General features: G+C 46.3%; 1 protein-coding gene across 1 annotated transcript in view; it reads right to left on the minus strand.

Annotated features, from left to right (window-relative positions):
* LOC119179201 (fatty acid synthase) overlaps positions 1-15,459 on the minus strand; it is a 124,919-nt gene that overhangs the window by 36,258 nt on the left and 73,202 nt on the right. The window contains exons 12-17 of the mRNA XM_075869229.1: positions 14,526-14,783; positions 13,623-13,839; positions 8,134-8,388; positions 6,418-6,594; positions 3,655-5,238; positions 1,780-2,109 (exon numbers count right to left, since the gene is read on the minus strand). Coding sequence (XP_075725344.1) covers positions 1,780-2,109; positions 3,655-5,238; positions 6,418-6,594; positions 8,134-8,388; positions 13,623-13,839; positions 14,526-14,783 — 2,821 coding nt within the window. The remainder of the gene's footprint in view (positions 1-1,779; positions 2,110-3,654; positions 5,239-6,417; positions 6,595-8,133; positions 8,389-13,622; positions 13,840-14,525; positions 14,784-15,459) is intronic.

The following is a 15,459-nucleotide window of genomic DNA, read 5'->3' on the forward strand; positions in this document are numbered from 1 at the left end:
GGCATTGGTATTTCACAGCGGCGTCTCGAGCACACTTTTCCGGATGTTCTTGAGAGGCGCCCAGCCAGCGAACGGGAGAGAGTGAGGCGCGAGTGGACGGGAAAGTGGGGCGCAGTGAGGAGAGCGAACGGCGAACGAAGGAGCAGCGAAGCAGTGCACCTACCCTCTCCTCCACCATCTCGCACCACATGCTCTGGTTGCGAGGATAAGCGAGCGCAGCCGTTGTTATGAGAGGGGGAGCAAGAGCGAAGAGAGATAGTGGCACCGCGGACAACGCTGTATGCCTGACATAGCTCGATTAAGAAATGCGCTGGCATTAAAAAAAAAACTTACAAAACTTCCGAGTTGGCGGATCAAAAGTCAAACTGGCAGTGGCTAGTTACTGTAGCATTTCTTTACGACAGCGTCCTTTGCTTTAGCTTCATGGTGCAACAAGTGAAAAAAATAAAAGGGGGAACATTGTGCCACATTTTCAGTTCCCCCAATTCAGAGAGAACGTTTCTTTCCAAGCAGAACACTGTTTAAAGCTAATGATGATATGATAATAATTATAATATTGTGGCAATGCTGTGTATAGAGAAGAAAAGAAACCCTTCAAAATTACACTTCTTTCCTTCAATGATTAGCATTTCTATTATGTCCAGTCACTCATTTTCATTTTATGGCCTTGTCGGTTTTGTACTGTGGCGCAGTAGCTACCATGGTTCTGGCGCATGGAAGCCTAAAAAAAAGCTTCAGTCATTTTCCCGCCTTGAAAACCGTCGGACCGCGAACCTGCAAGCGCGTGAGTACGATTAACCAGCGAGATCACGCGATGACGTCAATTTGCCGATTGATTGTAAATACGTGCTCATGCACGAGACTTGGCAAATACGTCACGTGACTGCGGCTTCAGGCAATGACGTTTCAGCGAGTGCCTCGTCACACGCGATTTCTGAAGAGATCACGTGACTGCAAGCTCAGCAAACACGTCACGTCAAATGATTTGTGTCAGGTGCAGCCGCACTTCCACCGTGTCTGCGCCCAGTTACCTAATTACAAGACTCTCTTACGTGTCCACTTGCCCATAATCAACCAATTACAGTCATAATAAATCTGTAAATAATTTAAATATGAAAAGTTCAAATTGATATCTCGAGATTTCGTATAGAAAGTCATCATCGTTTCGAAAATTATTGATGCCATTCATTCGAACTCCTTGAGAAAAAACTTCATTATAATCATACCGAGCATCATCATCACAAACATTTCTTTTTATTTCTTTATGATGACTCTCATATGTTGTGTGGCAAGTGGGGTTTAACGTCCAAAAACCACCATATGATTATGACAGATGCCGTAGTGGAGGGCTCCGCAAATTTCTACCACCTGGGGTTCTTTAACGTGCACCCGGATCTGAGAAGCATTTCTGCCTCCATCGGAAATGCAGCTGCCGCAGCCGGGAGTCGATCTCTTGACATGCGGGTCAGCAGCCGAGTACCCTAGCCACTAGACCACCGTGGCGTAGCTGACTACCATATGTTAACTTAATAGCGTGTGAAGATGCGCCAGTTAATAAACAGCGCAAAAACGCAGCACTTGCCTAGTGCTGTGTTCCCATGATCACGCTACATGTGAGACATCTACTACGACTACTATTTCTGCTAGTACCACGATGACGACGACAGCCGTGCATGGTAGACAAATTTAGTTTAGCTGTAAAATATTCTACGCAATTTCAAACATGAAAACGAGAGATGAAGTGAGATGCGTCTGAGTTTCACTGCATTCGGCACCTACCCACTGTGGTGAAGACCATGCAGCCCATGGACAGGGCGATCGAGATGGCGGCCTGTCCGACACCTCCGCTGCCGGAGTGGACCAGCAGGGATTCTCCACGCCTCATGTTGCCTCGGACCACGAGGGCGTAGTAGGCGGTCGAGTAGGCCACTGGAACCGTGGAGGCCTCCTCGAGGCTCCACGACTCTGGTACCTCCCACAGGAAGCCCGGATCGGCGTTCACGGCCGTCGCCATGCCTTGGGAGGCCACGGATCCCATGACTCGGCGACCCTTGGGGTCGCGGCCGGAGAACTCCAGACCGAGGACGCAGTCGGAGGTAGCTAGGTTGCCTGTTTGAACGTGGGCAGTACACACAACTTTTCTGAGAGCATTTCAATAACAAACGAGCAATTTCTGCGTAATTTGCATAACTATATTACGAGTTACAACAGCCTCTCATATTGGAAAGTCTCTGGAGATCGTGGGCTTGAATTTTGGTCATGGCAGCCACGTTTCGATGGAGATGAAATGCTTCAGGCTAGTTTGTATGGATAGAGGTCAACGTGCAGGGCCGTAACACCCTATTATCGATCATAACCTGCTATGCAGGTCAATCCTTGCACATTCACAAGTAAGCTGAAAAAACTTTGCGTATTTCGTCGAGCACACAATTTGGAATTGAATATTTTTGCAAATGCCCGAGTGGCCTGTGAGTAGGAGAACATTGGTACATTTGCGAGCCGTGACGTATTAAGAAACTAGCTGTGCGAGCATGTGCTACCTGGCGGATATCGTTCCGTGGTCAGCTACGTGGGAAATTAAGATCATTTAGCTTTCTTCTGCTTGGCCCTGAAATGAAATAATTTGCAGCAACTGGAACTACACTAGAAGATGACGGCTCCCCTCTTTTCAGCCCACGACGTCATACGCGCCAAGCAAAATGGCGGTCGCTGGTGGTGGGCGTGGTTCACAGCTGGCGACTTCTGCTGCTTGTTTCACACCTAATTATTCCTGGAAAGTCCACTGTTCATATCTGTATAGGCTTCATGAACTATCTACCCATTGTTTTTGCTGAAAATCACGAATTTCTGGGTGATCATGTCAACGCCCCTTTGAGGAGACCCAGGTTGTCGTAATTTACGGGACCTTGTACTAGCAGGCAGGCAAAGAACTTTATCCTGATCCGGAGACGACGTTCACGCCCCCTTATAGGGGCGACATCGGCGGGCCGCACCCACGACGGGACGGAAAGATGCACATCCTCGGCGATGTCATTGGCTCTCTGGATAGCCCGTAGCTGGTCTTCTTTCTCGTTGCTTGTAAGAAGAGATTGCCAGTCCTCCTTCATTGAGGGAGACCTGGGAATCTCGCGCAGTGCAGGACATTGCAACAGCATGTGTTGTATAGTGCAACGCGGGCTACCACAGTGAGGGCCGCCTGGCTGTATGCCGTTTATATATTTAGAACACTCAAGAGGAGAAGCGTATAACTCAGTCTGTAGTTGACGTAACTTGATAGACTGAGCTTTGTTTAGAGTAGCTAATACTTTCCTTGGGACCACACTGAGGTTTATAACGTAAAACGCAAACAGTTATTACTGACAATTTATAGTTGAGGCACGCGATAACTTTTCTTCATCTTACAGTCGGTACGCAATATTACAGTCTATTGAGAGTTGCAGTTAAGCTCGAATTTTGCAGGCATCCCGCACCAGAAGAGTGCAATTAATGGAAAGACCCACTTCTATTTGCCTTCTTATGCTTGATCATTAGGCGTAGATGACAATTTGTGGCATTCATCCAACAATGAAATAGCATTTTCAGTGTTATAAATTAATTGTAGAATTATATATCTAAAGAAAGATGCACTGGAGGCATAGCATTGTAGCTACTTACCGGGTAAGGCATCTGGTGGAAGCTTTCCAGTGGCTAGCATAATGTCTCGGAAGTTGAGTGGGGCGTAGTAGACGCTGCAAAGGACGCCATTCGCACTGGTGAATGGCGAAGCGTATCGCAGCGGTGACTCGTACCACTGAAGACTGGACAGGTCACCTCGCGTCTGCACATTCAGGAATGCGTATGGCGTGGTAACTTTCGGTGGTCCGTGGAACTGCGTGACTATGTGCCTGTACGACCCCCACTGTCCATCGCGGTAGACGTTCATGACAAGGTCCTTCTCCAGTATCTCCTTGTTCTCTGGATTGCTTGGCCTGAAATCAGTGACCTTGTTAGACCCCTTGACGCTAGCGTTGAGTATGCACCTAACATGAGTTCCACTTTCCTGCCTGAGGCAGTTGGTCAGTCCTACGACTCCGCTGATGTTCGCATCCTCGCCGAAGAGCCAGACGTTTTCTCCGGTAGGCCTGTTCTCGAACTCTGCTATTTTTGTTTTGAGAGGCTCGACCCAGTCGTAGCCAGTGTTCTTGACTCTGATCACCTCCTGCTTGGTGACATCGACAGGCGTCGTCTTTCGGAGCAACAGAAGCGTGCAAACATTGTTGGTCTTGAGGCCAACCACGTGAAACCCTCTCGCAAGGAATGCAGCTTCCAGGGTCTTCCTTGTGTGGAAACGTAGCGGTACTTTGCTGATGGTCGACAGGAACATCTCGGCCGGAGTAAGGGCCGTGCGCTGTGCGAGCAGGACGAAGCCATTCTCCTTGCATAGGGAGTTTAGTTTCTCAGCCTGGGATTCCAGACTACTGCCCGATGTAAGGATAACGCTTCGCAAGACAATCAGTTCAGTTTCAGGTAGCCCGTCCTTGGAGGCCGATGTGCAGTCCCACTTGATCGTCTTCGTTCCCTCGGGTAGCAGCTCAGCCGCGATCTTGTCTGGAGCTGGGTGGGCCACGGTGTAGTCGGTCTTGAGAAGGATGTTGGACAGCCGGAGCAGGTCTGTGACCCACGGCGCCAGCAGCGTGCTGCCTCCGTCAGCCAGTTCGAGGACGCGGATCTTCTTGGTGCTCGTGTTCTCGACGACAACGTCCAAGAGGTGCCGCAGCGGGTCCTCTTCGTAAAGGACCGTGTTGAGGAAGTCCCGTTCTAGGTCCTCTTTGTGGGCAGCCAGGGCGGACTGAACTGTGGCAACGAGAGACGCGGCAGAGCCATCGGTATGCTTCTGGATGGTGGCCAGGATCTTGAGGAGGCCGTGGTTGTCGCCGGGGTTCTCCAGGTATCGGTTGAGGACTTGCTCGGGAGCCTCACGGAAGCCGTTCATGACGTCGGAGATCTGAGCCTTGTTCTTGCCGCAGGACTCGAGGACACGCCGGGCGACACCGCAGCACACCTCAACGTACTCGCGGATTTGGGATTCGCGTTGGCTGCTGGCTTTCTCGTCGTCTACGTATGACACAAACTGATAATCTTCGAGGAGAGGTGTTTGCTGCACGGCACGCCTTGGGGCGATGCTAGCCTTGAGGCCTGTTATGGCAACGCCACCAGCAAGGCATGTGTTGAGGTATGGGTTGTAGACAACGTCGATGCCTTTGAGGAGGAACAGTTAAATAAGAAAAAAAAACATTGTATGAGAACATGTGAAAACCGCCAAGAAAACGTTACAAAAATGAAGACAGAAGCTAATTCATACAGGATGATATCCCTTTCTTTAGTAAAACTTCTTTCTCTAATTCTGCTCTTCTGGTACAAACTACGCCATTATAGTCGCCTTGTACTACTGAAATTGAAAAGAGCACATCATAGCAAGCGCGACAGGGTTCTGTAGTACAGCAGCTGTCATGAAACACGCTTCAACCTCCGTGAAACGATCCCAGGAGAATGAAGATTGTGTCCATGTTGACAACCAAAATCACCTAAACTGAAGAGATAGTGAAGAACAAGTTCTATATATTTTAGTTGACTTGCGATCAGTCGTTGCCGTTAGCACGGCATGCCTAACAGCACTGATAGAGAAAGTTTGTATACGCAATTATCACGTGTGGACATGCCAGTCAACGAAGTTTATTAGTTTTCAAGATTAAGAACGAGAGGCGCGAAGGGTCTGACATGCTTTGTACTTGAAGTTCATAAAAATAACTATGGGTCTAGAACTTAAAAAGAAGCAGCATGACGGGAACAGTGACACAAAACGAACGAATACCTCGAGATAAGCACTTGTCATGCGCTATTTGTTCCGAAGGGGTCCTTGTCCATCTAGAGATGATTGATGCTCTGCTCTATTCATGAATCATATGACCCTGATAATGTTGCTATTAGCCTTTTGTGCCACCAAATCTCCTGTAAATAGACGCTCGTTTTCCTCTTCTCATGTATCCTAACTGCTTGAGTCTTTCTTTGTACGCCAATAAAAAGCGAGGTAGAGGAAGCTGAAAAAAAAAAACAGCAGTGCCTCTGACGTGTGCTATTACATAAATAACTTACTTAACTAATGTAGTTTATAACTAATATTATTGCTTATGCTGCCTCTAACAGTGTTTTACCACAATTTGACTTTAACAGGAGGTCCCGATACAGTCTTTGACTTTGGGACCTCCTTTTGTATACTAAACCCATGTCATATTCTCGTATTCGTATCAATAAAAACAATTGAAATCTGAACCAGAGTTAAGAGAGCGAGCTCCGAGCGTTTTTGTCATCCTTATATATTTTTTTCGTAGAGGCACACAACTTAATGATAACTGCGAAAATACGATAAGGTATAATTACCCGCATCACCGGCCTTCTCGTAGATCTTGGCGTGGATTTCAGGGTCGACGCGACAGGACTGTATCCGCACCGGCAGTCGGAGAGTTCGCACAGGGTTGCCTAGGATGCTGAACTGTAGCATGGTGTCGATGAAGGTTACCCAGTTGTCTGCCCAGTTGAGCTTGCCATACTGCCGTGCTGCAAGGGTTGTAAAGTGAAAGTTCAGAGCGAAGCTACGAGTCACAAGAAAGTTTCTGCGTGTGATATCAGTGCATATACCTGCACGCAAATGTATTGTGGAAGCGAAAAAACACATTTGCTTAAAGCAACGCTCCTAAATCTTGAGTTAGGGCGTCGGGTGTCCGCAGAAAACTTGCCGCGCCGTTGCAGCCACCGCAGCAAGTTTGCACGCCACGCGAGCGGATTATAAGTGACGAAAGAAAGGCCCACGCTTGTACCAGGGGTGCCATAGCCTGCTGGACACGTGAGCTCTGGCACTGAGTTTGAACATTCTTGCATGATCTGTGACTCGACTCTAGTTTGTCTACTCCATGGAAAGACTTAGTATCACCCAAGAAGGTTACGTTAAGTCCTTAAGATCAACTGACTTCCCTCTCTCTCTTAAACTTTACACTGCTAGAGCAAACATCCCTTTCTAAATTTTGTGCCAACCCATCACAATGTCGTCATTTGCCAGTGACATTTTCGTGAAACCTACACTGTGCTCGGTTTCCATCTCGTCAAGTGCTACAGAAACCAACGCTTTTCTAAACACTGCAAAAACTACATTCAAGCAACGTTGTGTCAGCTGCAGCAGACATGAACTTTCAGGCTGTGTGCAACGAAGTTCATGATAAGTGAGTATCTAAACTAGAAATAAAAAAATGAGGGGATCTTTAAAGCTTTTCCATTAAAGGTTGAAAGCTATAGCGATATCCTGTCCTTAGTGCGTAGTTCAGACACTTGGTGCATGAAATATTTTCGTACTTGCTATGGACCTCACTACGTGGCCTAAAGGGAATTTGCGCCGTAACGTGTGTGCCTTGTGAAGTGGGTGACCGGGTTTAAACCGTGAAGACCGGGTCAGGAATCTCGTCAAGCTGTTTTATAGCAGCTTTTAATTCCTGTCCTTTGGTTTTAGAATGTTAATTTCTTGATATCAATCAAACAATTAATTCCTGTCCTTGCATCTTTCTGATTTTTTAATCTGATTTGCATAGTCTTGTGTTGACCGTTGTCATTGTATAAAAACATCAAATAAGTGTAACTTTAATATTGTCCTTTAACACGATTGTCGAAAAAGATTGCTAAATAAAAACAAACTGAAACTAAACTGAAACTGTAGTCATTATGATAATTACATGCTCTGACACCCGATGACAATATACGCTTGTACCACATTAGCGCATCTTCTATTGTGAAGTATGAACACAGGACACATGTGTTTGCAAACATGATTGTTATTTTCAGTGCATTTCGAAGCAGAGGAGGTTATTTTTACTGCTTTCGTAAGCAGACACTTGGATGTGTGGTACAGAACACCCGCTTGCCACGAAAACGAACAGGTCCAATCCCCACTCAGACGTCGAATTATTTTATTATTAATTTATTCTACATTTTTCTCGATTTTTCAGTGACGCACAAGATGACCATTTTTCACTCACAACCACTGCCGATGCCGACGCCGACGCAGGAATTTCTGCGAAAGAATTAAAGTTCTATTGCGTTATAACTTACTGTTGAGGTCAGCCTTGATGATGCCCCGGAAACTGCCGTAATACTCGTAGCCCCGAAGCCTAAGCTCCTTGTAGATGTCGTCGGCCTGGAGCTCGTAGGTGACGGTCTCTGCAGGTGGCCCCGGGGGTTCCTTCTCCAGAAGCTTCTCGCCTTTTTCGGCCGTGCGGATGCGGCCACTCGCAGCCACAGTGCCAGCCTCACAAACCTCGAAGTCGCCAGAGGCGCGCATGATGTTCACGAGGAACTTCACAGAGCCTTCACAGATACCAGGTAGAAGACCGGGTCTGGGTTAGAGCTATCCGGTAATGTGACCTATTTCAAACGCTAAGCGCACTGATATGCGATCAATAAAATAGACCGAGATGAAGTAGGAGAAGATGACTTTGGTTTTCAAGTTATTTTAGGTAAATGCTTAAGGTACCGAGTAACTGTTTAGCCTATATTAGAGAGATAATCACACTGAGACACAAAATACAAAAAAGCATCATTTTGCCTCCAGTGCGTTTTGTTACTTCATGAAAGCGCTATATGAGTTCTTGTCATTGTCTTCGTCTTGGCATGGTGAGGGCTCGTAACTCGGCCAAAAAGGAAATCAGTGGTTTCCTAATACACGGTGCCACGCACCTTGAGGTGAAATCTGGTATGGTAGTACTGTGGTTATCATGCTCGGATGCAGACTCGAAGGTTGGGGGGTTTGACTCTACTTGCCGTGTTGGCGTTTTCATGAAGGGCAAATCCTAGCGGCCCGTGTACCGTGCGATAGAGCACATTTAAGAACATGATCATCATCATCATCAGCCTGACTACGGCCACTGCAGGGCAAATGCCTTTTCAATGATCCGCCATTCTGCCCGGTCTTGTGCTTTTTGCTGCCACGTTATACGCGTGAACGTTTTCATATCATAGGCCTACCTAACTTTCTGTCCCCCCTTCGTGCGTTTGCCTTCTCCGGGAATTCAGTCAGTTACCCTTAATGACCAGCGGTTATCTTGTCTACGTGCTACGTGCTGGTCCCATGCCCATTTCTGCTTCTGGATTTAAGCAATGATATCTATGACCGCGGTTTGTTCCCTGACCCACTCTGCTCTCTTCTTGTCTCTTAAGGCTACACCTATGATTTTCTTTTGCATCGCTCACAGCGTCGCTCTCATATTTAAGCTGAACCCTCTTTGTAAGCCTCCAGGTTTTTGCTCCGTAGGTAAGTACCGGCAAGATGCAGCTGTTATATACCTTCCTCTTCAGGGTTAGTGGCAGATTACTATTCATGATTTGAGAATGCTTGTCTAATGTGATCCACCCCATTCTTATTTTTCTTGTTATTTCACTCTCCTGGTTCGGCTGAGCGATTTCTACCTGTTCTAAGTAGACATATTCTTGCACAAATTTTAGCGTGTCTCCTCCTATCGCAAAGTGAGGTTTTCTGCTGAGATTGTTGCACAATACTTTAGTTTTGTGCATGCTAATTTTCAGACCTACCCTTTTGCTTTCCGTGTCCAGTTCAGTAATTCGTCCCCTGAGGTACTCATCCAGACAATGTCATCACGAATCCCAGGTCACTAAGATACTCTCCCTTAACTCTTATCCCTAACTCTTTCAGTCTAGGACCATAATAACCTCCTGTAAAAACGCGGTGAATAGCATTGGAGAGATTGTGTCTCCCTGCCTTACACCCTTCTTTAATGGGATTCTGTCGCTCTCTTTACGGAGAAAAATTGGCTGTGGATACACTGTAATTTTTTTCAGTATGTTTATGTTGGGTTCGCCAATGCCCTGATTCCATAGTGCCTGCATTGCTGCTGATGTCTTGACTGAGACAAACACCTTCTCGTAATCTATGAAAGCTTTGTATAGGGGTTGGTTGTATTCAGCGCATTTCTCTGTTACTTGTTTGGTGGTATGAATATGGTATATCGTGGAGGAGCCTATACGAAACCCTGCTTGGTCCTTTGGCAGATTAAACCTTAATGTCGCCTTAATTCTATTACCTATTATTGTTATAAATAGTTTGTAGAGAACGGACACTAAGCTGATCGGCCTCTAACATCCAAAATATTCGACGTCTCTTTTACTATGGTTTAAAATGATGTTGGCGTTTTCCTAGGATTCTGGTACCCTTCCCGTCAAGAGACACTTCGTATATAAAGTGACAACAGAGGGACAAAAGTTTCCGAGCCCTGTGCTGTGGCATGCCGCATAAGTACATTATGGTTTTCACACGTGAAACCTATATTATTATAAACCTGCTTGAAGGCACATTGTTTATCGCATGCTGCGCATGAGCACTTGCAAGCTTTCAGGGTAAGGGCACTGTATACATGATCAGAAACTCGGTGTTAGGGAGAGTGTTTACCAAGCCTATCCGATTTCGCCCATTTCATTCGCTTCAAACAATAACTGTTTCACCAGCCAAACCTCCAATATTGCTACGGGGTGCGTACCAGTAGAGGGAGATTGCTATCACTTGGGTTTCCTTGACGTGTACCTAAATAGAAGAACACGGTTCTCTCCAGCGTCCATCCTCCATTGAAATGTGACCGACGTGACCGGAATACATCCGAAACCCATCGTGCCAGCAGCCGAGCACTGTGCAGTGTGGATGATACTGCCATTTTTTTGGAAAAATAGGCGTAGTATGAAATCGTAATGATATGCAACAGTCATACCGCATTGGTCCCTGTGTTCTTATTGAGAGCACGAACGGATGCTTGTAGCTCACGCGTGGTAGCAGCTGCTGTCGGTGCCAGCGTCCCCAGCCGTATGCTCGACTGGTGTGGTTGAGACTATATCACCGCGGCGGTATACGCCATGCATTCCAGCGCTGTTGTAATGTTTTTTTAGGGGCGAAGCTCCTTGAAGTGGCACCCGTTCGTCCCTCGTAGTAGTCGTAGTCGTAGCGTGTAACGAGTCTTACGTTTTGACCTGCAAGGTGATGCTGGTGGGATATTTCTCCTGTGCGTTGTTGAACAATAAAAAATTCACAGCGTGCGCGTGAACTAAAAGCCGAATTCTCCTGTCTCTCGTTCCCCTTTGGCAGCCACTGGCATGTACATTGAGCGCTATCTGACAAAAAAGGGTTGCTACGTTATACTCGCTGGGCGTAACCTCCTTGGTTTTAGAAAGGTTTAGCGAGCGTTGGGCTGCAGTGCCATGAATACATTGAACTAGTATATACCATGAACTCGAGGTGGTTAAAGGTGGGAAGTAGACACGAAGCGAAAGAACACACAGACAGATGCATGGACGGACGCACGGATGGCTGCACGGACGGATGAGCGCATGGACGGACGCAGGGGCGGATGCATGGACGAACGCAGGGACGGACGCACAGATGGACGTGCGGACGCACGAACAGACACACGCAGTGACGGGCGGATGGACGCATGGACGATCACACGGACGGACGCATAGACGGATGGAAGCAAAAACGAATGGACGGACGGATGCTTCGCCCCACTCTCCATCATTCACTCCGTGAATATGCTGCCATTTTTTTTCATACTTCAGCCCGATAGATCAAGCAGGATGGGCGAAATAAAGGGAACACAGTGAAAACAAAGAGAACAGGTTTGTACAGCAAAATTTTTCTTACTATCCTACGCAATAACTGAAAAACAGACACGTACTAAGAAGAGTGAATTGAACATATGCTTCTAGAAAGAAGAAAAAAGTGCATAAATTGCCGGAGACAATCTTAAGCAAAGAAGTAACGCAACACAACTGAACTCATGAGATGACGTTGTACAGCAAGGTATCAACAATGTTGGCTAAGCAAAAAGATGCATGGATTTCACAAAGTCAGGAATGGTTCGTGGAAAGAAGGAGTGTTTCAAAAGGTTAGTACGTCCGAAGTATGGTGTCAGATCACGATTGTGATTGTGTCCGGGTTGTCTGGAAGAAGACGGAGATAGGTATTCATGAGGATCGATATTAAACCGACGATTTGGAAGAAGGAAAATAAACTTGAGTCTGCCAATAGCTCTACGCTGTTTCAAAAGTGGTATGTTAATTGTAGCCATGAGTGATTAAGGTGAATCATAATTGTGATAGGCATTATAAATGAATTTTACCGCCCTTCTCTGGACCTTTTTCAAGTTCTTAAATGTATTTTTTTAAAATGTGGGTCCCAGGCCATGCATTCGTATTCAAGATGGGGTTGTATAAATGTACAGTACGCAAAAAGTTTTATTTGTGGTGGCGCATTTTTTTAGTTTGTATCTTAGAAACCCTAGTTTGCTAGAGGCGGAGGAACAAGTGCCAGCCAATATGGTTGCTCTACAACAGCTGATTGGTAATTTTGACTCCCAAGCATTTAGTATTGTTCCCTTCGATCAAGCAATTATAATTCAATGTGTACCGCAACGTAAATTGACTAATTTTATTTGAAATTCGCATAAAGACCTATTTAGTAATGTTTAACTCCATCGACCAAGTATCGCACCAACCGCAGAGAGAATTGATGTTGTTCTGGAAGCACTCTTGATCTCTTTCACTATTGATTGTCTTGTAAAGAGTGCAGTCATCTGCAAAAATTTTAGGCTTATGGCTAAGGTATCAACCGTTGAAATGATATCATTGATAAAGATGAGAAACAAGGCAGGGCCTAAGACGCTGCACTGGGGAACTTCCGAGGTTACTGGCAAAACCCCAGAGATGCAGCCTACGACCTGAGCAAACTGCTTTTGGCTGGTGAGGTAAGAGCGAATCCACTGAATTATGTTAATAGGTTAGCCAATGTTTGAAAGTTTCGTGAGTAGTTTACCGTGATAGACACAGTCGAACGCTTTTCTAAAGTCTAAGAATATGGCGTCTATTTGGTCGCCCTTATCAAGTGCTATTGCGAAATCATGAATAGTGGTGACGAGTTGGGTGGTGGTCGAGAGGCCTTTCCTAAAACCATGTGAAAAAGGTGTCAAAATACTGCTTTCTTCAAGAAATGACATTATGTAATGCGTGATGATGTGCTCAAAAAGTTTACCTGAACCGCAAGTTAATGATATAGGGTGGTAGTTTTCAACATGCAGGTGATTACCTTTCTTGAAAACAGGATGAACACGCACCGTTCGCCATTCATCGGGAAGAATTGAATCCCGAAAAGAAAGGCGAAAAAGATAAGTGAAAATATGCGCAATATGTTCATCGTAACGGTGCAGAAATATGTTTGGTATACCATCTGGACCATCAGATGATCTAGTCTTAACCTTAATTAACAGTGAAAGGGCATCTTCGACTCTTATGAAATCGGCCGATATGGCAGGAAGAGACCTATTATTTGAGTCAGTATGATCCCCATGAGTAAATACAGAGTGAAAATAATGAATGAATTGGATTGAAATTTCGGCTGGATCATTAACAACATGCTCGTTTACTGATATCTCGGTAGGCAAAGGCGAGCGCACGGGGAGGGGGGGGAGCGCTACGACACCCGCTAAAAAGGAGGGTGCCTATTGGCTGACCTTTCTGCTACGAAAGCCTTCTCACGCTACACCTACCGCTCCTTGGTATGATGGTGGCCCTGTGCAGAGTGATGTCCTCGAAGACCACGGGCACCTGGTCGAACGGCTTGCCGCAGCGTTTGGTGAGGGACTTCCAGGCCAGGACCATGTAGCCGGTAGCGGGGAACAACACGCGGCCGTCAAGCTGGTGACCGGCTATGTAGGCGTCGCCTTCGTTGGACTCCAGGTCCACCTCGATAACCTCTTCGGAAACCTACAACAAACGTTCGGCAAAGAACTGCTAGCCAAGAGTCATTGTGACGGGTGGAACGGACGACACAGACGGAGCAGAAACACGCGCTGCTAGTGTTTCTCTTTAGCTGCTTTTTATTTTTTATTTGTTTATTTACTATTTCGATTTTTTTTCAAAGTGCATGTGCTTTGGCCGTTGGTTCACTCAAATCAGACAACTATGGGACGTTTTAAAGAATCTCAATAAGCTCTATCGCAATCGCTCCAATCTTCAATAACCACACAAGATTATATATTGAACATTATATATAAAAATACTTTCCTCGTTGGGAAATGCAGTATAGCAACTGGAATTGGTCAGTGAGCTCGCTGATATGTACGTGACACGTGGGCGTCGAAGTACTCTTGAAAATCTTTATCAGCTGCTCCTAAGAGCATTAGTTCAGAACTACATGGAAGTTGGTTTCTCTCCGAACAAGGCTTGTTACTCCTGGCAATGATGGGATAATACGCACAGAATCTGAACGAACTTCTTTAAAAACAGTGATATTCTGGATGAATCCCGTGTTATTGTTGGCACCTCCTCGGCTATTCCTATTGGCCCGGATGGATCGCACGCCCTCTCTGATTGGTTCACAGTGTCGCCATTGCTAAAACTGGTGATGTGAGGACCGTTTGTGGTGATAACTAGGTTGCACCGGACCGCACCTGCGACAACGTCGGGAAGTCGCTCCAGGAGACGACGTTCCATTGTTGCGAGTGGTCCCAGCTGACTAGATGGCCGATGTTCGGGGTGCCACGTGGCAGCGGCCACGGTACTGGCGGGTACAACGGAGCCAAGTCCAGCTGGACTCCCAGGGTGTGCAGCTTGCCCAGAGAGCTTAGGAAAAAAGCCACGTTGTCCACGCCCTTCTTCATCAGGCCCAGACAGCTGGCGCTCGAGCCCAGGGCGCGCCGGAGAATGGCCTGGGATGTAAATGTGTATCCGTGATACGAAAAGCACGTTCAGATAAGAAGAAAGTTTAGTTGAAAACGCAAGCTGAAAGCGATGAAAAAATTGTATGAGCACGGGGTGGAGCTGAATCCAAGGTTTCGACAAGTGCTGCTGTCTTCGACGCTGCAAGAGTTGTAGCCTTGTAGAACACTGCACCACTCCTTGAAACGTTGGCTCACCCAGTTCGAGAATTTTCGATCGCATGACACCCATGCTCTGGTCACTCAGAGGAAAACATGAATAAGAGGAGATAAAAAAAGGCAACAATTGGCATCATAGCCTGAATCTGAGGGAACGGGCATCACGAAGATAAAATGACGTAACTGTCTGATAACAGTCAGTTAACTTGAGACTAAAACACCAATACAGAAGTTCTTCATAATGTGCTTACTGATACGGCTATGACAGAAACAATACACCCGTGAAAAAATAAAAAAATGAGGAAGAAACCTGTCACCTTGACGGACAGGTTGACGTGCTCACCCTGGACCCAGTGCATTGTAATTGAAAGCAAAAATACTCGCCCGGCTAGAACCACTAGAATAACACGTTCCAGAAAACGTTGTGGTTCAAGCGTGCAATGATAGTAGTACTACCAACTCGGGTGTCAAGAAAAGGTATGTGTGGTTCATATTGCGAAAAGAGAAA

This window comes from Rhipicephalus microplus, chromosome 7, assembly GCF_043290135.1.
Source record: "Rhipicephalus microplus isolate Deutch F79 chromosome 7, USDA_Rmic, whole genome shotgun sequence".
Lineage (NCBI taxonomy): Eukaryota > Metazoa > Arthropoda > Arachnida > Ixodida > Ixodidae > Rhipicephalus > Rhipicephalus microplus.